The sequence below is a fragment of the Rhipicephalus microplus genome, chromosome X, assembly GCF_043290135.1.
Source record: "Rhipicephalus microplus isolate Deutch F79 chromosome X, USDA_Rmic, whole genome shotgun sequence".
NCBI classification, from domain to species: domain Eukaryota; kingdom Metazoa; phylum Arthropoda; class Arachnida; order Ixodida; family Ixodidae; genus Rhipicephalus; species Rhipicephalus microplus.
Window position 1 is genome coordinate 216,184,333 of NC_134710.1, and position 22,945 is coordinate 216,207,277.

Consider the following 22,945-nt stretch of genomic DNA (forward strand, 5'->3'; position numbering starts at 1 on the left):
GGCTTATGGAAGTTGCATGAGTATATCTGTGCAGCTTCTTATGAAAAAAAAAAAAGTTAGGGGTGTTTTATTGGTAAGTAACCTGAAAGGCTGAAGCATAATGATAAGTTTTGATAGTAAACTGTCTGTAAGCCATGCTACCAACTGGCTGAGCATTATGCAAATCGCTGCAGCAGAGACACATATGTGGCTTTGCTCTGTTGGGGCCCATGTGTTCTTGGCAGAATGTGAACACATTGACTGTCTCACCATGCCAGCTTGCATGCGAGAAAATCCTAAGGATGTTGTCATGCTCCCGAGACATGTGTATATGATAAAATGGTTGCAGTATTTGGCTTCTGTGTCACAGTTTCTGTATTTAAATAAAGCCTCTTTTTAGTCTTCATTTTTTAGTCTTCATTTTAGCCTTCATATTCTGCTGCAGCCAAATATGCGGTTAAAGAAGCAAATACTTGAACAAATTTCAATACTTTAATGAGCAATGAGTTCGAGTGTTATGTATTCTTACTCATGCAATAAAACGTTTTTAATCCATACCCATTTTAAACCTACTACGGTAAAAACGTAATTAAAATAAGTTCCCAATCAGGACTCCACAAAGCCTCATATATTATCTGCAAATCGTTCTTTGACAATTGTTCAGCATGCACCATACCCACAATTTTTCGCACAAAGGTTAAACATGATCCAGTGATGGAAGTGCTGCTCCAATTGCTACAAACTGGTCCAAAAGAGAAATGCTGCTCCAAACTTCCTCCAAAATGGAGTTAGCAAACTAAAAAGAATGAAATTGAACCATGGGATCATCCAGTGAGCATAAGCGAAATGAAAATCAAGCTGTATACAGTATTATTCTGGCATGCTACTCAGTGGCATGTGGCATAAATGCAGAAAAATCGTAAGGAGTGACTCATGTCAGGCCATGGTGGTCAATTCGTATTTTAAAGGGGCCCTCTAACACTTGAAAACATCGGTGCCGACTGCATAACTCGTAGTGGCGCTCGCCTTTTTAACATAAGCGTTATTAATGGTATATTGGAATGCTAATGGGTTTTGTTTGTTCGTAACTGTGATGGATGCCGTTTTTGATGCGTTGAGCTTCAAGCCCCACTTATCACACCAGGCGCAGATGGATTGCAATGCATCATTGAGTCTGGCTTGATCAGAATGCTGAACAATGTCGGCATAGATAACACAATCGTCCGCAAAAAGTCGGATTTTCACAGGTGATTGAACTGAGAAATAAATATCATTTATGTACACTAAAAACAATGATGGTGCAAGCACGTATCCTTGTGGCACTCATGAGTGTACATCTAATGAGTCAGAAATGCCGTCATTGACCATCACATATTGTTTCCGTGATGACAAATAGCATGCAACCCAACGGACAATGTTCTGATCAACACCAATAGCTGACAGTTTCGTAATTAAATCATCGTGTGGTACTACATCAAACGCTTTAGAAAAATCTAAAAACACTGCATCGATCTGGCCCTTAAAGTTTAGTGAATTTGCAAAGTCATGAGTGAATTCGGGTAATTGAGCTGAATAGGATAGGCCAGACCTGAATCCGTGTTTGTTGTCATGAAGCAGTTTATTGTCTTCCAGATGTGTCATAATCGCCTTAAATATTATGTGTTCTAGTAGCTTACAAGCTGTGGATGTAAGGAAAATTGGCCTAAGGAAATGGCCTAAAGATGTAAGGAAATGGTGAGTCATATTTATGAATTGGGACTATTCTCCCAAAGCGCCAGTAATCGGATATTACACAAGTTTCTAAGGAAGTTACATATATTGTCGCGGTTCAACGTAAGCAGTGCACCGAGACGTTGAGTCCGAGAACCAACGGCGTGTGTTTTTATGCAGAAGCCAAGAGCAGGCGAGCAAAACAAAAGCACGTCGTCTTCTTCAGTCCCCCTTTTCACGAGCTGTTGGCGCGCACATCGTCTTCGTTCTTTGTTTCGGGCGCGGCATTTGCCTTCCCTTAAAAGAGCATCGCCGCGATGCTATAGCTGAGACAGTAATTCGCCCATGAAGTCACTTTGTAGAAGCGATGGAGCCTGGCAGAGTTACTCGCTGACGTATGGCTTAATGCGCACTACGTGCACAAGCTCAGGTCGGTGCTGGCGACGCCTTGAACAGTTTGGGCTATCTGGGACGACTTCATAGGTAACGTCACTTAGTCGTCGCAGCACTCGATGAGGTCCGAATTACCTTCTGAGCAATTTTTCGGATAGTCCCCGTCTTCGTACAGGCGTCCACACCCATACCCTGTCCCCGGTTTTGTACGTTACAGGTGTATGACGTTGGTTATAGCGGCCTGCGTCGTATTCTTGCTGTTGGTATATTGGCAGACATGTGAGCTGCCTCGCTTCCTCTGCGCGTTGAGTAAACGCGTCAGCAGTCGTTTCGTTGTCATCGCATTCGTGTGGCAGCATCGCGTCTAACATCGTTCTTACTTCTCGTCCGTGAACAAGGCTGAATGGGGTCATTCGACTGGTTTCTTGTTTCGCAGTATTGTATGCGAACGTTATGTAAGGGAGAATCTCGTCCCAGTTTTTGTGTTCGATGTCCACATACATTGAAAGCATGTCTTCCAGAGTTTTGTTTAGTCGCTCGGTCAACCTGTTGGTTTGTGGGTGGTAAGCTGTCGACTTGCGATGAATAGTACCGCTGAGCATCAACACAAGATCTAAAAGCGCGGCCGTGAATGCGGTTCCGCGATCTGTTATAACGATTCATGGCGCACCGTGTCTCAGCACAATGTTCTCTACGAAGAACCGGGCTACCTCCTCTGCTGTGCCTCTTTGGATAGCTTTTGTCTCGGCGTAGCGAGTAAGGTAGTCGGTCGCCACTATAACCCAGCGGTTACCAACACTAGAGGTGGGAAGTGGGCCCAAAAGGTCCATTCCGATCTGGTCAAATGGCGTTGTCGGGATCTGGACAGGGTGTAGCAAACCGGCTCGTTTCGTTGGAGGTGACTTGCGCCGCTGGCAATCGAGGCAGGTTCGAACATGATGCTTCACGGCAGTGGTGAGTCTAGGCCAGTAATATCTCCCTCGAACTCTGCTCAGTGTGCGCGTGTAGCCTAAATGTCCAGATGTTACCTCGTTGTGGCACGCTTGCAACACCTCAGAACGAAGAGTGGTAGGGACGACAAGGAGGTAGGTGGACCGGTCTGACGAGAAGTTCATTTTGTAAAGGACATTGTTTCGCAGACAGAACGACGATAGTCCTCTTGTAAAGGCTTTGGGTGCATTCTGGCTTCGTCCTTCTAAATAATTAATCAAGCCAAGTAGCTCAGGCTCGTCATGCTGGTGATCTGCGATGGATGACGTGTCGAGGATTCCGATGAACGCTGTCTCTTCATCAAAAGCAGCAGCCGACTCTATTGGTGATCGAGATAGGCAGTCGGTGTCCGTGTGTCGTTTTCCCGACTTATACACCATTGTTATATCAAACTCCTGTAGTCTAAGGCTCCAGCGTGCCAATCGCCCGGAAGGATCTTTCAGACTTGTTGACCAACACAACGAATGGTGGTCACTGATAACCTTGAATGGGCGGCCGTACAGGTATGGGCGAAATTTCATAACTGCCCACACCACGGCGAGGCATTCCTTTTCAGTGGTCGAGTAATTTGCTTCTGTGCGTGACAAAGTTCTGCTTGCGTAAGCGATCACTCTTTCCTCATCGTCCTGGCGCTGCACAAGCACAGCTCCGAGGCCAACGTTGCTGGCGTCAGTATGGAGCACTGTAGGGGCTGTGTCATAAAAATGGGCAAGCACGGGGGTCGTCTGTAGACGTTGCCGCAAGTCATTGAAAGCATCTTCCTGTTCGTCCCCCCAAACAAATGCAACGTCATCCCTCGTGAGACGAGTTAAAGGTGACGCGATGCGCGAAAAAGCTGGAATAAACCGCCGATAATATGCACAGAGACCCAGAAAACTCCTCACTGCCTTTTTATCTGATGGTGTTGGAAACTGTGCGACGGCGGCAACTTTTTCAGGGTTTGGACGAACTCCTGCGTAACTGACGACATGGCCAAGAAACTGTAGTTTCTCAAAGCAGAAGTGATTTTCTCCGGCTTGAGCATCAGGCCTGCGGCTCGTATGGCCTGCAAGACCATTTGCAATCGTTCAATGTGTTCAACAAACGTTGTAGAAAACACAATGACGTCGTCAAGGTATACTAGGCAGGTTCTCCATTTAAGCCCAGAGAGAACGGTATCCATGAGATGCTGGAAAGTAGCAGGCGCGGAGCACAAGCCAAATGGTAAAACCTTAAATTCGTACAGTCTGTCTGGCGTCACGAAAGCGGTTTTTTCACGATCCCTGGGGTCAACTTCAATTTGCCAATATCCGCTCTTTAAGTCCATAGAAGATAAGTAATGTGCGTTTCGAAGCCTGTCGATCAAATCATCTATGCGCGGAAGCGGGTACACATCTATTTTTGTAATCTAGTTTAGCTTTCGATAGTCCACACAGAAACGCAGGCTGCCATCCTTCTTCTTGACTAGAACAACAGGTGATGCCCAGGGGCTTTTCGACGGTTGAATGACGTCGTCTTCAAGCTTTTTTGTTACCTGCTGTTCTATCGCTTCTCGTTCTTTTGAAGCCACACGGTACGGATTTTGATCGATTGGTCTAGCCGTGTCCTCTATGATGATTCGGTGCTTGGTCAAGGACGTCCGGCCAATTTTTGAGGTCGACACAAAACAGTCGTGGAACTCGTCTAGCAGCACAAGCAGGTATTCCCGCTGTTGCTGAGTTAAAGTAGGGCTGACGTCAAGGTTAGGTGCTAGGTCACGTGGGTCTTGTGCAGGTGTTGCTTCGAGTGCTGAAAAGCAGTCACAAACATCTGCGATCTCGTCGAAATGTGCCAACGTTGTGCCTTTTGGAAGGCGCCGTCGCTCGGAGATGAAATTGGTCAACAGCAAGTTCGTTCGGCCGTCGGTGACATTGACTATTCCTCGTGCTACGGAAATCCCGTGTGTGAAAAGCAGCGAGGTGAGTTGGTCGGCGACTCCTTCACTGTCGAACGGTACGTCACATGCTACTGAAACGAGGATACATGATCGAGGCGGCACGACTATATTGTGGTCTTTGAGACGAAAGGATTTGTGCTCTGGTGATGTAGGATCAGTCAGACGAGCACTCTCGTAAAATGAAACCACGCGGTCCGGAATGTTGATTATTGCGCCATGCTTCCTGAGAAAGTTCATTCCTATCTTTACAGCACTCTGGGAGAACAATGAAAGTCATGATGAAAGAAGAATCTCCTATGCTGATTCTTGCTGTGCATCTTTCAGTAGGGAGCAGCAATTGACCACCCGCTGTTCTTATATGTGGTCCTGTCCATGGCGTTTTTACTTTTCTAAGATGATCAGCCAGCTTGTGACTTATTATGGAAAAATCAGCACCCGATATCGACTAAGGCCGTCACTTGCTCTCCGTAAATAATTACATTGAGGTCGGCGCTCACCATTTCGTCGTTGTTAACATTCGTCGAGTCGTTCTGTAGCGGCAGTACTGGGGACTTTTTATCGTCTTGTGGTCGGGCTTCGACCTTACCCCGAGAGGTCGCCCCCTTTAGTTTCCCCGGTAAGGGCTGGGCGGCCTTGTTCTCCGAAGGTCAGCAAAAGTATGTCGATTCGGTGACGATGTCTGAGCAGGGGATGGAGAGCGTGACCTGTGGGCGGAATCGGGCTGGCGATTAGGAGGCGACTCGTGATAGGGTGACCACGTTGTTGAAGGTCCTCGAAAACCAGGGTCGTCATGGCGAACAATGTAGTCGTCGTTGGCACGGCGACCGTCGTATCCTGGCCGAGACATGTTGGGATCAGCCCGACGACAGAGGCGCGTCACGTCTTTAGCAAACATTGCCACAGTTTCGTTAGGTTTTTGAAGCCTTAACTCGAGCAATTGCTGAGCCTGCTCTCGACGGTCGACGGTAGCAAAGGTGTCAATCAGCTGCTGACGAAACTCATCCCATGTGGATATACGGCCTTCTCGATTCTCAAGCCACGTGTGAGCGCCGTCATCGAGAGTGAAGTACGTGCGGGCGTGCTTCTGTTGAGCATTCCACTGGTTGATGTCAGCAACGCGTTCGTAATGCTCAAGCCAATCTTCAACATCTTCATGTTGGGCACCACTGAAGCGATCAGGCACAAGCGGCTGAAGAAGTGTTACTTAGGCTGGATTGGAAACGAGGCTGCCTTGTATCCCTTGGACCAACTGTGGCTGGCTAGCGGGGGCCATTGGTAGAGGTACGTAATGCCTTGTAGAATGTTTGTCGAAGGAGGTCAGCTCAGGAGATAGGCCTAGCAATTGCCGACTGAAGCAGTGCACTGGTGTCGTATCAGGTGGCTGCGTGTTGGGACTTGATGAACGGCTCCTAGATGGGGTGTTGAGCATCGGCAGGCTTGCAAGCCAGCACCTCCACCAGTGTCGCGGTTCAACGTAAGCAGTGCACCGAGACGTTGAGTCCGAGAACCAACGGCGTGTGTTTTTATGCAGGAGCCAAGAGCAGGCGAGCAAAACAAAAGCACGTCGTCTTCTTCAGTCCCCCTTTTCACGAGCTGTTGGCGCGCACATCGTCTTCGTTCTTTGTTTCGGGCGCGGCAATATCTTATAAAAATATTCTGAAACCCAGATTGCACATCTACTAAAGAAAACATTTGATATATCATCAGGACCCAGAGATTTCTTTGTGTCTAATTTACACAAGAGGCTAAAAATGCCTTCTTTACTTAAATATACTTTAGGCATATATTTGACGAGCGTAGAAGCTGACAAGTGCACATGTGAGGCCGTCCGCTTAAATATGGACTGAAAAAAGGCGTTGAAACTTTGAGCAATGATAGCAGCATTATCAGTAGTTCCGTAAGATGTTTTTATCTCTGTGATGCTTTCTTTATTTTTTGATAAGTAAGGCCAGAATCTTTTGGGTTGGTCTGTGATGAAGGAAGACAGAGTAGACGAAAAAATTGGTCTTTTGCTACATGCATCTTTTCGTGAAAAATGTGTACTAGACTTTGTAGCCATTTCTCGTCACCACGTTTACGACAGCATTTGATTTTGCGCTTCATATGAATCAAATCACGGTTCATCCATGGGTATTCTCTGTTAATACGTTTCTTTTTTAATGGCACATAGCTGCGTTCACAGTGTAATACTATAGCTTTAAAACGTGACCACAATTCTTTGACGTCAATCAAATCGCTGAAAGAAGGAAATGAGGATTCCATGTAATTAAGTACTGCATCATCGAGAGCATGCTTGTTGTCTCTGAAAAATGAGTCAGAAGGTTTAATAGTGGGTCGGAAGCTTGAAATTGGACACTCTACAAAAAGTAACTTGTGATCAGAGATACCTTCTTTAACAGCGACCGGACACTCTTCGAGCGAGCTGCTAGCAAACGCTAGGTCTAGTACAGAGCTATTAATCATGGTAGCATCAGAAACCAATTGATTCAAAGAAAAAGTAAATGCAGTTAACAACAATGATTCAGCATTTCGAGAGTCCTTGCCGTCATGTGAAAGATTGGGCCAATTAATGCTGGGCAAGTTGAAATCCCCATTTAAAGAAATGTTTGAACACGAATTTGTATTTTGTAGCAGGTAATCGTAGAGTGCTTCTAAGTATTTTGGAGGTGCATTTGGAGGCCGATGAACACCTCCCAAAATTAGATTCTTACGAAAAAAATTCAGTTTGCACCACGCACTTTTGTGATTATCTATACAATCTAAATGAGTAAATTTAACATTGTTTTTAATTGCAAATGAGCAACACTTTGCAGTCACTGACTATATAATTGTTCAGTGCATAGTTACTATACTGCATTCCTAGCCATTGGCAATATTTCATTGTAATCTGTGAGAAATAGACATAATGCACAAATTACCTACCTACTCCGTTTCAGTCTTATTTCCTGAATGTACATGTAACAGGAGCAGTTTTAAGGTTTATTCTGCAGCTCTCTTGGTTACTGCACATTGTACTTTCGTGTTTTATGAATAGACTGGGGTGGAAGTGCTATGCCAATCTGACCTGCTGCGCCAAGTTGCGTCTAAACGGCTATTTGCTCGTGTAATGCCAAATTTAGCCAAGTCTTGTCATCGACTGAGCAAAATGCATTGGATACACAAAGGATGCAGTCCCAACTATATCCGTGCAGTTCGGTCGCGTCGTATTTCATTTCATGCTTACTGCTCGTAGCATGCGTGAACTTGACACCACGCAAGAATATTGCGCCACATGAACAAAATGCACGAACCTTGTTAAAGGGAAACTGACACAAAAACTTTGCCATTGCGTTTTTCTGCTGCAATGTGTTGCTTGGAGCCTGTTAGTCATGACACGACACACGGGCAGTTTCAATTTTGGTTTCAGAGAGCTCTAAAAACTGGGTGCAACTGTCGCCATCTAGTGTGTGCAGATCTTGACCACGTCACCACACGGAACTATGATACACTTCCACACGGTCCGCATCATGAATTCCTTTCGAATAGGAAATGGTACTGCAGTGTCGCCAAACATAAATCTTTCTAAGCGTGTGCCACGGCCATGCACTCGCGACCAGCCGCCAAAAAGTATCGATTGCGGGAGCAAACGCGGCGAAAAAAATGGCGGCTATGGCGTCATCATATAACTTGTTTTGTTGACTGCAGCGCGGTGACGTGGGGGAAGTAGGGGGTCACCTCAGGTTCCCATTCGATGGTGTCATTGGTGCGATGGAGCGGAGGGCTTACGCAAACTTCAAAATTCTTTTAAAATACTTTCCCAGCTATATCGCTGTTGATACTTTGCAGATGATATACGAATGTTCTTGGGAATCGACCCGACAGACTATCTAGGCCACGAAATTTTGTATCAGTGCCCCTTTAAGGTGGCGTTTGTGTGCAGACCTCATTATGCGAGTCAATCTTTTAACAGTGAAGCTGTTAAACGGCAGCGGTGTTGCAAAAAACTTGCCGCACCGTTGCCGAGCAACCGCTGAAAGCAGCACGTGCTCTTCAATGGAGACCGTCGAACCACATAAAAACTGAAAAAATAAAAATCTGTTTCCCCACCGAAGTGCTGAATGCAATTGCGACAAATACAGTAATGCCGCATGCACTCCTTTCTTTTTATTTTTGTTACCACCACATTATATGTGTAATGCTGCCTTGTGCAAACCTCACCTGAATGACTGGAAATCATCTAGGTAATGTTCCCTTGAGATTACACGTGCATCGCCTATGTTAGAGTTCTGGCACTTACGTGGCTGGCAGCGATAACGCCTGAATCTTCGATGGCGTGCCAACCAATTCAGTGCTTGGCAGATTATTGACAGCTTATGCTCAATGTTCCCTGCTATCAGTCTACAGCGTGTACTGCTTGTAGAGTGACGCTTCATTTTCTGGACTCAGGTTCACCCATATAAAAAGTTCAGTCAAGAAAATGGTGACTGCTGCATTCTTCAACGTCACGACCCCATTAAAATACAAAGTAAGGCTGAAAGCTAACTCTTTTGGATCTGAAATCTCGTAACTTTACAAAATGCTGGTGTAAGAGAAAAAGTGCGGCTGCTCCAAGAATAAATGCTTTTTTCGCACTCCTTTTGCACACGAGAGTGCAGGCTCCAGCGATCGCGACCGTGCCATTAGAATCAAAGTTCACAGCTGCATATCATTTAATAAAAACCACAGAAATTTTTTGTGTTCACCAGAAGGAAAAATTTTAATTAACAGTGATGTTCAAACCTAGAAACTTGTGCCAAAGCTAAACTTCATTGCTGCAAAACACACCTTTTGGTGATCTTAAAAGAGCAATATAGTGTTAATTTCTCTTTTGCACCTTTTTAAATATACATACATATTCAATATCTGGTTCTTTATTCAAAGACAAGTTTTTGTCTTATTTGTATTTTATTCACGAAAAATCTTAATACTCACTCTCCTTTTTTTATTTTCTTGCATTAAGAGCTCTGCTATCACGAAGGGATAACTCACACAGGCTTTTCCCACATTGTTAGCTCAGAATGAGGCCTCTATTGCTTAGGCATTAGCACTGATGCTAATGGCAGATTGTGCCCTAATTTTGAGACAAACACTTGCGGTCAAGTCTAGTTATTGCCCCGCCATGGTGGTCTAGCAGCTAAAGTACTCAGCTGCTGACGCGCAGGTCGAGGCATCGAATCCCGGCTGCGGTGGCTGCATTTTCAATGGAGGCGAAAATGCTGTATGCCAATGTGCTCAGATTTCGGTGCACGTTAAAAAATCCCAGGTGGTAAAAATTTCTGAAGCCCTTCACTCCAGCGCCTCTCATAATCATATGGCGGTTTTGGGACGTTAAACCCCACATATCAATCAATCAATCAATCAAACCTAGTTATAACGAAGTAGCGTTGGGACCATAAATTAGTTTATTATATCTGATCTTTGCTGTAAAAATAAATATAAAAAACAGCTTAATTAAACAGATGAGCAATGTATACCATGCAAAAATCCTAGGTTGCAATTCTAATTATTCTATGCTTCAGACCCACTATAAATGAAATTCGCTTTTTTTGCACTTGGTGACTCGAAATTTTACAACTTCTTTTAATGACGTTTATAAATGTGATTGTGAATCATTATTCAATATTTATTTTTGCTTTTTATTGGAGCTGTGTGAATAAATTTTGGGTGCAAAGCAAATTCAAATATTGAACTGTGAGTTCAAACAAAATAGAAAATTTTTTCAATATATTTTGAATATTCCTAGAGTGTTTTTTCTAATAGTTTGAAGCGAAACTGCAGAAAAAACAGTTGGGGAGTATTCCTAAGCATATTCTTATCAAATAGCAACGTGAAAGTTTTTTTTCGCTAAGTTGATGTGGTGTTTCATAGATGTCTTATCAAGAATGAGGCAATGCAGAGGCCTAGTTGCATTTATGCGCACGATTTAGTGCAACCAAAGTTTGCCGACAGCACTTTATACGTGAAATGCAAATGTGCTCATAATACTATTTCCTCAGTCTCCCCTCCTCTTGCAACTTCTGTGGAAGCTCAACTGATATGGTGGACAAGGGTGTTTTTTCTTCAAATCTGTAGTTCCAAATCGGTGTCATAGATGTCAGTAAAAATAACACTGAAATTTCGAATGCTAAAAATTTTCAGCATCCAATAGTACATTCAGCTCAGAGCTTACGTTTCCAGAGTATTTTGTGCTGAGTGTACCATTGGCAGCTTCCACTAAACTCTTTGATAGTCTATGATCATTCAGCATTGCTATGCACGTTACCAGCTCAGCTCCAGCAATATCTTTTTGAGGCTGCTTGTAATTGTATACAAGCCCCATCGAAGTTCCAGCCATCCTGCCAGTCCATTGCTCATCAAGCCGCACAAACCATTCGAGTGCAGTGTATCCTCCACCAGCCCAAAGCACCGTGACTCTTCGCTCCTTTTTTGTGACAACCGCATGGGACTGGAATCCTCTGTCTGCAACTACCGTGCACCACTCCGACCCGCATCAACTCAAGATTGCCCTCGAATCACTTTTTTGATTCTGTAATTAATACCCATCCCTCATGTAATACCCCAGCTGGGGCCTTTGAGGTATTCAAGATAAATAAATAAATAAATAAATAAATCTGCAAAATACTGCACTGACCTGTATGTTTATTACATATCAACACTGGACCGGATACTAGCCTTCCCCGGCTGTTGGTCCGAATATCTGTATATGCATTATCATAAAAATAAATAAAAATAGTGCACTTGCAAAAAATGCCTTTGTCCGACATGCAACTTGAGTCTCTTTTTTCAGTTTGCATATTTTGCTATCAACAGGCTATGCCATTCACGAAGTGCCATTAGAAGAGGTTTAGTAAGGCTCCCTGTGTGCTTGATGAAATGACTTCATGGAATCAAAGTGTGTATGTAGCCTTGTTGGCAATGTTCTGGGAATGTTGAGTCAGAGCTAGTTTTAAAACTCTTATGCTGTCTTGCTAGGAAGCGCAGCCACTATTACACAGAACACACAACACAAGCGCTTAAGCGCTTGTGTTGTGTGTTCTGTGTAATAGTGGCTGCGCTTCTTAGCAAGATGGATCCTTACCAACTGGCCCGATACAATTGTTTATTGCCTTATGCTGTGATTCCAAATGTTATAGATAAAAATGTCTTGACATTTTATGGGTTTGCATGTTGAACTATTCCAGGTTCAGTTTTTAATGCCCCCGCCCCTTGTGTGCGTGTGTGGATGTGCACGCACATATGTTGGCGTGTGATGATCGGTCCTGGTTATCCTATGGCAGTGAATAGATGTATTCTAAAATTCATGCTATATGCTACTTTTACCTGTAAAGTAGTTATTTGGAAATGTTATGTAAGGTACCTACTGATAAGGAATCGATATTTCAACCAATTACAATTTACACTCTATTTTCACATGAAATGGACAGACAGTGGAGTCAAGGAAGGTATAGAGGGAGGTTAATTGTTTGGGGTCTTTAAGTGTAGTGTAGTAAATATGAAATAAAAGTAACAGCTTTGCTGCAAAGGCGAAGCAGTGAACGCAATAGCAACAAATTGGAAGCTCACACGAAGAATGGAAAACAGATAGAAACGTGCCCCGTGTTTCTCACGCACAAATGACGCGTGAAACGTAGACACAGGTATAGAGGAATGCAAATAGTGCCTGAAAAGCGTGCCCTCTTCACAAGCGGAGATTGTGCAACGAGTGCAGTGACCTTTGTGCACCCGGTAACTTCAACAGAATCGTTCCTGAAAGCCCTAGGCACACGTGTGATCGTCCACCCGGCCCCTCTCCGTGGGGCAAAGTACATGTTTGAGATGAGAGAGCATGCCACCGGGTCGTGACGATCTGGCAACGCACGCTTATTGAACCATCTTGCTGGTAATGCTTAAAACACGATAGTTCCCCCCCCCCCCCCCCCCCGAGATGCCCATTGCCAGCGGTAAGTGGTAGATATAAATAGCTTGCCGCTTGAACGTTGGAAAGAAGTGCTCCTTCGTGGCTCAGTGGCTAATGCCTCGCACTCAGAATTCAGAGGTCGGACGTTCAATTCCGCATGCCGGTCTTTTTCTGGATTGTTTTTCTTGCGTTTTCATACTATAGATACGTAGTCGAGAGTTCGACGGAATGCCGTCTGGTCAGGTAAAGGCATTGTTGAATAAAACAGGTCACTGACCAATGTCAAACAAAACAAGACGTTTCGGGACCCGTACGGGTCCCGAAACGTCTTGTTTTGTTTGACATTGGTCAGTGACCTGTTTTATTCAACAATACTATAGATACGTATACATATACAATGAATGTCGGCGACACCCACGCTGGCGGCAATATCCAGCCTAGAGTGTCCATATAATTTGTATTGAGATAAAATGGAAAGAAATCGAAGGGTACAAAAAGCACCTTTGCCTCCTGTAGTGGCTAAACTTACAAGCTTCGGGTAATGTATCCAATGCTCTAGCAGCCATTTGGCTACAGCAGGGGTGGCTTTCTTGTCTATTTATTTGGTATTTTTGTACATGTAGTTCTGGGAGTGTTAGCTAGTGCCGCCCGTAGCCACAATAGCATGTGTGAAACACATTTTATTGTCAGGAGGCACCTACAATACGTGATCTCTTTATGAACTGGCAGCAGACCAATAAACCCTCATACAGTACCTAGGAGCATCAAGTCTGCTAGATTGAAACCCTTGGTATGAATGAATGAAAGAAGGGAAATGGATCAAGGGCTATTCAACCAAAAAACAAGCCTTTGATTCATTTTTACTCATACTTTTTCACGTATAAAATTTGATTGATATGATTTGATTGATATGTGGGGTTTAACGTCCCAAAACCACCATATGATTATGAGAGACGATGTAGTGGAGTGCTCCAGAAATTCTGACCACCTGGGGCTCTTTAACGTGCACCCAAATCTGAGCACACGAGCCTTCTCGTGTAAAAGCATGCTACTAAAGTTATATTCGGTGCAGGGAAGTTCACTTGCTGTACATGACTCTTCATTATGCCGTAAAGAAAGAGAAAGAAGACAACCACCTATTTCTGGTCGTCTTCTTCCCTTTCTTAACCTTTCTGTCACCTAGAGGGTTTCCCCAGAATTCATTTCGAATACTTCATTATGCCATGTGACTGAATTATAAGATCTAATTTTGATGTGGAATATGTTCAGGAAAATGGCAATGGCAGGTAATATTTTTGTATGGAGGCTTTTAGGATATACCAAATCCACAGTTGATCTAGTGAGACCTTCGAAGGTAACAGTATTTTGTTTCGTTATACTTTTTTTAATTTTCCTGTCACATTTTAGGAAATTATGTGCTGTTCAGACGGAATAACTGTTCTCCTAGGTTGTCAAGCGTGTTAAATGCATAAAAATGAGCACGTGTAATGTATAAAAATGCACTTGTCCTTGCATATTTTGTTATGTTCCAACTGCCAGCTTAATATAGCTGTTTCTTTTACAGAAAGGTGAAGTTGACAGCTCAGGATGTTCCACGATGTCTACTGGAGCTGCTGTGTACAGCCACTCCCTGTTACAACTGCAAAAAAATTGTGATCCCAGCAGCAGCACTTAGTGTAATCCTTAGCGTGGACCTCTCCCGGATGGTTTCTTCCTGTGGTACATTTGTGCGCGGCTCTGCATCAGACATTATGGTGCCTGTGCAAGCAAATATCTGCTCTACCAGGTGTCTCCCTCAATGAGGTCAGCAGCGTGTAATGTTGCTTGTCTTGAAACACAACATATACGACTTGTGATAAATTGAATATATGCAGTGTTCGTGGTGTGAAACACTTTATTAGTGGCCATAATCATAGTGTTATGGCATGGTTATCTTAAGCACTGGAATATACAGGTTTTCATACCTAATATCTTGATGCCATGTTTCATTCCGCGAGCACTGTTCATATATAGGTATTGTACCATATAAATATTGCATTAAAGTAATTTGTGTTAATGAAAAGGGTTTATGCTATATTTTCAAAATTTTCTGACAAGTGCTTAAAGCATTGTGCTTTCTGAGTTAACTCATGCATGGATGCAAATATATTTGTGCTCTCATTTCACGTGGGCATACAGAAGACCTATTATATAATAGAACAATGCAACACAGTGCAGCAGATTTTTTTAAGAAAACCCTTGTTGTCAACTTCCATGATGGTGTCCTTTGTTCCGCCCATGTCCTTTAGTGTATAAGTTTAAACAAGTACTTTTATACATGCATTTCATACGGGCTACTCCGCAATAGACCATATTCATGCTATCAATCAGGTAACAGAAAAATGTGCGGAATGCAACCAACCCCTATACATAGCCTTCATAGATAAAAGAAGGCGTTTGACTCAGTCGAGACATCAGCAGTAATGCAGGCACTACGAAATAAGGGGATCGAAGAACCCTACATAAAATGCTGGAAGAAATCTACAGTGGATCCACAGCCACCATAGTTCACCATAAAGAAAGCAACAGAATCCCAAAAAAGAATGGTGTTAGGCAGGGAGACACGATCACTCTCATGCTATTCACTGCATGTTTGCAGGAGGTTTTCAGGACCCTAGATTGGAAACAGTTGGGGATAAGAGTTAATGGAGATTATCTTAGTAACCTGCGATTCGCTGATGACGTCAATTTGATAAGTAACTCGGGAGACAAATTGCAGCTCATGATTACTAAACTGAACACGGAAAGCAGAAAAGTAGATCTGAAAATTAATACGCACATAACTAAAGTAATGTGCAACAGTCTTGGCGGAGAACGGCACTTTGCGATAGGTGGAGAGACGCCGGAAGTTTCAAACGAATGTGTCTCTTAGGACAGGTAGTAATTGCGGAGCCGAACAATCAGAGTGAAATAACCAGAAGGATAAGGACGGGGTGGATCACATTCGGCAAGCATTCTCAAATCATGAATGGTAATGTGCCACTAACCTTCTAGATGAAGGTATATAACAGCTGCATCTTGCTGGTACTTACCTACGGAGCAGAAACATGGACGCCTACAAAGAGGGTTCAGCTCAAATTGAGGACGACGCAGCGAGGAATAAAAAGGAAAATGATATCTGTAACTTTAAGAGAAGAAGAGAGCAGAGTGGGTCAGGGAATAAACTGGGGTTAAGGATATTGTCACAGGGTCGTGACGTGGACAAATAAACGGACAGTTTGATGAAGGTGAAACTGTTTTTTTTTTTGGGGGGGGGGGGGGGTGGGGGGGGCAAACTTGTGCCCGGTAAGCAGAAAGCCAGATCACAGTGGCAGACCTGCACTGATAGCGGCGAACGGATTGTCAGCCGTCGTTCAACTGACAAGCGGCGAAGCGCGTCGGCATTTATACACTTGCCATCGAATGTTCTAGCGTTATCGCTAGCGGTGACATAGGCTCCAGAATAATCTGTATAGTTCGTGGAGTGGGTGTGCCCTTATAAAAATGACCTACTACAGTCCTGAAGCTTCTCGAAGACTGCAGGTGCCATTTGCGCTGAGAATTACATAGTGTATTGGGGCGATAACAAAACTTGAAAAAAAGAAAAATCAATGTGGCAATATCATAGTTGAAATCAAAAAGAAATGGACATGGGCTGGGAATGTAGCACATAGGCAGGATAATCTACTGGTCATTAAGGGTAACTGACTGAATTCCCAAAGAAGTCAAACGCACGAAAGGGAGACAGAAAGTTAGATGGGTCGATGAGATTAAAGAGTTCGCAGGTATAACGTGACAATGGAAAGCACGAGACCGAATTGATCGGTGGATCATTGGAGAGACTTTTTTCCTGCAGTGGGCGTAGTCAGGCTGATGTTGATGAGTATAAAAATACCTGTAAAAATATGAACAAGTTGGCATAACTTGTTGTACCACTCAAAAAAGAAGTTTAACCAGGAGCTGCATTCCAGTTTTGCTTGCTATTTTGTATTTTTGAGACTCTAGTATGCAGTCCTTGAAGAAGCATGGGACAAGGTTTTTGGTGAGAAAATGTCGAGAAACTCCAGACTTCACTGCCAGAGCTCCACCTAAGCAAAAGAACCTATGAGAATCAGCATGCTGAATAAAAGTGGCCACACATTCAAATGGAAAAGTGTTGAGGCACAAGAAATAGCTCTGGTAAAAAATTACCATGTTACCACTGCATTTCACTGAATATATTGAAATGAGATTGCTTTTCTCCAGAAAGGTGAGACTGTTGCAATGCCTGCCTTATTTCTGGTTTGATGATTTTGGATCCCACATGACGTGCAAAAATTTGATGGTGCATAGCCATGTCTACTGATGTAAAGGTTTAATTGCAATAGTATTAAGTGTAGTAGAAATTTAATTCATACTTGACATTCTCATGAGGTGCACGACCAAACATTCTAAGAAAATGCTAAATGTCCATAGTCTTTCACAGCAAGTAGAGGATTATTTTTGCAAACAACTCATTGTTCTTTGAAATTTGACACAACCAGTAAGGTAAAGTTTGGTGTAAGGATGGCTACAGGTCTGCTAAGTACCACGTTTGCCAAAGTGTCAGCAATCTCATTATCTGCAAGTCCACAGTGTCCAGCAATCCAGAGAAACCAACTTTCTTTAACACAATTCTGAATGACAAAGTGAAGCAACAAGTACAGTAGTGAAGTTTTAGTACTTTTGTTACTGTACTTCTTCAGTACAGTAATACAGTAAGAGAAATTGTGGAGAGGAAGCAGTACTATTTTCTGCAGTCCTTTAGGTGGTCCTTACCAGTGCCTATCGTTCCTTAATAAAAACATGACAAGTATCTCAAGGTGTGTGAGGGCAAAAAAGGAGGGAAATAAAAACATGCATGAAAAAATAAAAATGCAAGTTCGCAGCTTTGTCTTGCTTCTGATTCACACCAGTGGGGAGGCTCTCTAGTTCAGGATTCGGCAGATTGGCAAGTCCACATAGTGATGAGCGAACACAAATACTCAGTGAGCTCACTAAATAATGATTAGAAATAAGCGACAGTCATTGGCTGGTGTACATATGCAAAATTTTTCCAGCTGAATTTGCCACCACACTACTAAGCAAGTTACTTTTGACCAGGAGCTACTGTTCCTGCCTTTGTATCAAAACATTGGCTACAGGTCAAAGGCTTTTGACAGAGACTTTCGTTACTACTCCATTGTTGATGATCAATTCAAGTGTTTGACATTCTGTGACCCTTTGGTGCTACACACTGTAGGTAAAGCCTTAGTTTTATTTGTGAAGCTTACTGTTTCAGTTATTGCCAATTGACAATATAGCAAGTCCAATAGATTAACAAAAACAACCAGACATTCTTGCAGTCCTATTTGCCACACTAAATGCCTGTATGTTTTGTTTTGTTTTTCTTTTTTTCGCCCACAGTGCATCACAAGCTTTTTTGTTAGGCTTTTTCTTCACTGTAGCATTTGCAGTGCCCTTGATGCATATTAGTGTGTCCACGTTTTACATCACATTTCCACTAGCACTTAGTGGTGCAAAACATAGCAAGGAACCTACTACTTCACATAAAAATGTGGTTTCCTCTGTGGCTTTCTATACTTCTGATGTTTTTTGTGACGAATTTGCATATTCCACCAACAAATGGTCATTGGCTGGATTCTTTTGAATCTCACAAATGTGATAAGTGATGGGTCACCATCATCATCGGCATGCCTATGCGCACTGCAGAGCAAAGGCCTCTTCTATTTCTCTTCAATAAACCCAATGCCCTGCTTTCTGTGGCTACGTTATACCCGCAAACTTCTAATCCGCCTGTCTAACTTTCAATATGGCCGTGATAATTAAAACCAAGGAAATCACAGATTTCTGTAATAGTCGCAACAACCAGGACGATAATGGAGATGGTAGTAGTGCAGAGAATTCAGAAATCCCACCAGTAATGGCAGAGGAATTAAAGTAAGCTCTGGTAGGAATGCAAAGGAGTCAAGCAGCTACTGCAGGTCAGTTAACAGCAGATTTATTGAAGGATAGCAAGTGTAATGTTCTAGAAAAACCGGCCATCGTGTATATGCAATGCTTTTCCCAAGTGAGTGTGAAAATTATTACGATACCAATGATATGAATACTTTTGGCTGATTTTTGCCGTCATCGTCATGTCCCATATATATATAATATATCCCTACCGGGGATTTGAACCAGGGACACCTCGCTCCACTGCGCGCTGCATTAACCAACTAGGCCGTGCCGCTCATACTATCCATCTCACTAACGTCGACCTATATATATATATATGCACTATTTATCACTTGGTTACAGTCAATGAGCTTAAAAAAATTATTCTTGAACAAAGCTTGTATTTTAAATAGCTTGAAGAAAGCTAAACCTGTCTCGCTTGTAGTTATGCAGCACGAAAAATGAGAAAGCAAGTTCCACCAAAAGGTTGCCGTCTCATTGTTTTACTTGTAGCGCCATTTATTGATATTTCAAGAAGAAACACACGCTTGTAATATATGGCATCTGTGATTTAGCATTCTTGGTCACATGTCCTTGAGGCCACATGTTCAGCAATATAGCCATTTCTGCTAAGCGTCCCGATTAACCTGAGTGCAGTTCTCGCAAACAGCTGACAATCCCCCGTGGTGGCTGGGATCCATATATGAAGGAACAAGCAAACAAGGAAGCTTCTCCCACCATCCAGCTGCTTCCGGCGTCAACGCCCACACTGCAATATCTGAGACAATCTGTGGTGGACGTTTTGGTAAAGTGCATTGGAACTGTACTTTTTACAACCATCACCGGTATCGTCATTGTCGACTGACGCCAAGGAAGAAAACGCCGGCGAAAACCCTGCATGTAGTTCAGCCTTTCTGATGCCGCCGCATGTTGTACGAACATCTGTGGAACAGCTCGGACGGAATGCTAGTCGCGCTGAAACAAGGTGGGCTCGCATACGTGCTACAGCACGGGAAGAACGTGCTGCTGTGGATGCGAAAAACACTGCAGCTCAATGCACATATTCACTAGATTTCGTATGGTTTTTAAATACACCAGCTTTACTTCGTATAACAGTCCAATATGTTTACATCACATTCATTGCTTCGGCCTTGTGGGGAAACTGTGACTTTTTTATTTTATCAAGAATGCCAACATCATTTCAATTGATAAGAAAGGGGGTGTCAAGGGTTTTAAATATTAATAGCTGATCAGCTTACTACTGACTTCTTATAAAATATTTATGAAGGTAATTGCCAATAAAAATAGGACCAGCTTAGAATTCAATCAACCAAAGGACCAAGCAGGATTTTTTAAAAGCTCTTCTGTTAATAAACCATATTCATACCATAAATCAATTGATGAATGTGAAAAATATAACCAGCAACCTATATTGGGTGTTTCAGCAAAAGTGGCAAGAAATTGTCAAAAAGAAATGAAATATCGGATTGCTGTAGTCATAATTATTTTTTCCTGAGGTGGCAGAGATCTTAACATGATTACAGATATAATTAGGGCAGTAATTAATGAATAAATTGACAGGTTTAAATAGTAGGGTCAAACGGGAAGTGAGCCCTTCATGCAAAAAGTCCATTGCCACTTTGAGATGACTGCCACCACTGAAAAAGTAGTTATGAAGGCAGTAAGTAAATATTCCATTTTTCTTATTTTTTAGAATTTTCGGATACATTTTTTTAACCACCTTGTATGTAGCCTTCATCAATTGCAAGAAAGAATTCAATTCAGTCTAAACCTCAGCAGTAATGTAGGCAGTGCAAAATTGGGGCATAGACAAACCATACGTAAAAATACTGAAAGATATCTACAGTAGCTTCATAACCACCATTGTCATCATCAGCAGCCTAACTCCGCCCACTACAGGGCAAAGGCCTCTCCCGTCATCTGCCAATACCCGGTCTTGTGCTTTCTGCTGCCACATTATACCTGCAAAGTTTTTAATCTCATCAACCCGCCTAACTTTCTCTGTCTCCCTCTAGCCCGCTTGCCTGCTCTGAGAATACAGTCAGTTACCCTTAATGACCAGCGGTTATCCTGCCTACATGCTACGTGCCCGGCCTATGTCCATTTCTTCTAGATTTCAACTATGGTATCCTTAACCCCAGTTTGCTCTCTGACCAACTCTGCTCTCTTCCGGTCTCCTAAGGTGACACCTATCGTTTTCCTTTATAGCCCTCCATTAAGGAATAAAATATTGTTCCTTCTGCTGACATCAGCGCACCTCGGAAACGTCCCATATGCTTTCACTGTGGCATCCATGGCAATGTCGCCCGATTCTGCCCCGATCGCCGTCGCACGGCAGCACTGTCCTATGGGCGCTCACGCACTTTTTACGGGTGCAGCAATCAGCGCGTTGTCAAGACACCCTGGCCTTCAGACTCTGACAGCAGGCCAAACCATCAGGCTAATCACCGCAGTGACTCAGCGGCGTCTGTGCGAAGCTTGATGCCACCATCTTCACGCTACTGAAGATCACCATCTCCTCGACAACGTCCCACTTCGCCGCCGGGAAACTAGGCGGCGCGACCGATAGAGGTGAGGTCACCAGTCATCTTCAGCTACACGCCCCTACGCCTCCACCAGTGACCATGCGTTATAACAAGATTTGTGTTTCTGTGGGCAATCTTGCAACAACAGCTCTAGTGGACACGGGAGCAAGTGCTTCGTTATGAGCATGGATTTCAAAACCCAATCAGGCCATAAGGTGATGTTCAAGTGGGAGAATGCGTACACATTTCGTGCTGTAAGTGGAGAGTTGCTACAACCTCTTGGTGTGTGTACTGCGAACGTCTATTTCTCTAATAACATCTATCAAGCCTAATTCACAGTGCTCGATAAATCAACACATAATGTGATTGTGGGTCTAGATTTCCTGCAACAAAGCGGTGCCACTCTTGATTGCGGTACCAGCGAGCTTTTTGTCTCTCCTTTTATTGCTGACCAACCTGCTACTTGTTTGCACACTGTCGCAGTCTGTGAATATTCCGTTGCACTGCCCCGTTCATTATCTAGCGTTCAGGTTACTGTTGCTACTGCCGACAACGATGTATTCGAGGCTGTTGTTGAGCCGATGCCTTCAATCATTGCAAAGGAGGGTGTGCTCATGCCTTGCTGTATTGTCTCTGTGGCCAGTGGGACAAGTACATTGTGGGTGTCAAATTTATATAATCAGTCTGTTATGCTTCCAAGCGGTATGTGACTTGCTTCGTTTAAAGCGGATACAAGCCTTAATATCGACGCTTTAAGCAATCACGTCTCGAATGAGTATCGGGCGCATGAGACTAGCCCTGGTGTCCCTCAAGACTCTTCGCCGTTTTTGAACATGATTAACAGGGCACTACCCTCTGAGAAGCGTCAAGCCCTGGTCAGAGTCCTTACCAGGCATGCTTCATTGTTTGATTTCATCCAGGACGCTACGAAAGTTCATATTCCCAATACGCGGGCTCGCCACAGGACTGACACAAGGTCCGGGCATCCCGCAAGGCACAAACCGTACCGTGTGTCTGCTTCGGAGCGCAAGGTGATCGCCGAACAGGTGGAAGACATGTTGGCTAAGGTTGTCACCCAAGACTCTTCTAGCCCCTGGGCTGTGCCGGTTATTCTCATGAAGAAAAAAGACGGGTCCTGGAGGTTTTGCGTCGACTACCGGTGTCTGAATTCGGTGACGAAAAAGGATGTGTATCCGCTTCCTCGTATAGAGGACGTTATCGACTGTCTTCATTCGGCATCTTACTTCTCATCTGTGGACCTCCAATTGGGCTATTGGCAGCATAGGTCGGCACTTTGAGAGACTACTCACTCATACTCACTCACCACAATTTTTTCAGCCTTCACCCTCACTCACGTTAATACTCACGTCTACTCCCACTCATAGGCCCTCACGTTCATACTCACGCCTACTCGCACTCATGAGTACTCACCAACGTTCATACTCCCTCCTTGTCACACTCTGAGTACTCACTCACGTTCATACTCACTCCTTCTCACACTCAAAATACTCACGTTTATACTCA

General features: G+C 43.6%; 1 protein-coding gene across 2 annotated transcripts in view; it reads left to right on the forward strand.

Moving 5' to 3' along the window:
* Nucleotides 1-14,964, forward strand: part of Lrr47 (Leucine-rich repeat 47) — a 59,557-nt gene extending 44,593 nt beyond the window's left edge. For both annotated transcript variants that reach the window (XM_037435594.2, XM_075878625.1), the window contains one exon: nt 14,467-14,964. In XM_037435594.2, coding sequence (XP_037291491.2) covers nt 14,467-14,704 — 238 coding nt within the window. In that variant the 3' untranslated portion in view covers nt 14,705-14,964. The remainder of the gene's footprint in view (nt 1-14,466) is intronic.
* The last annotated feature ends 7,981 nt before the right edge of the window (nt 14,965-22,945 follow it).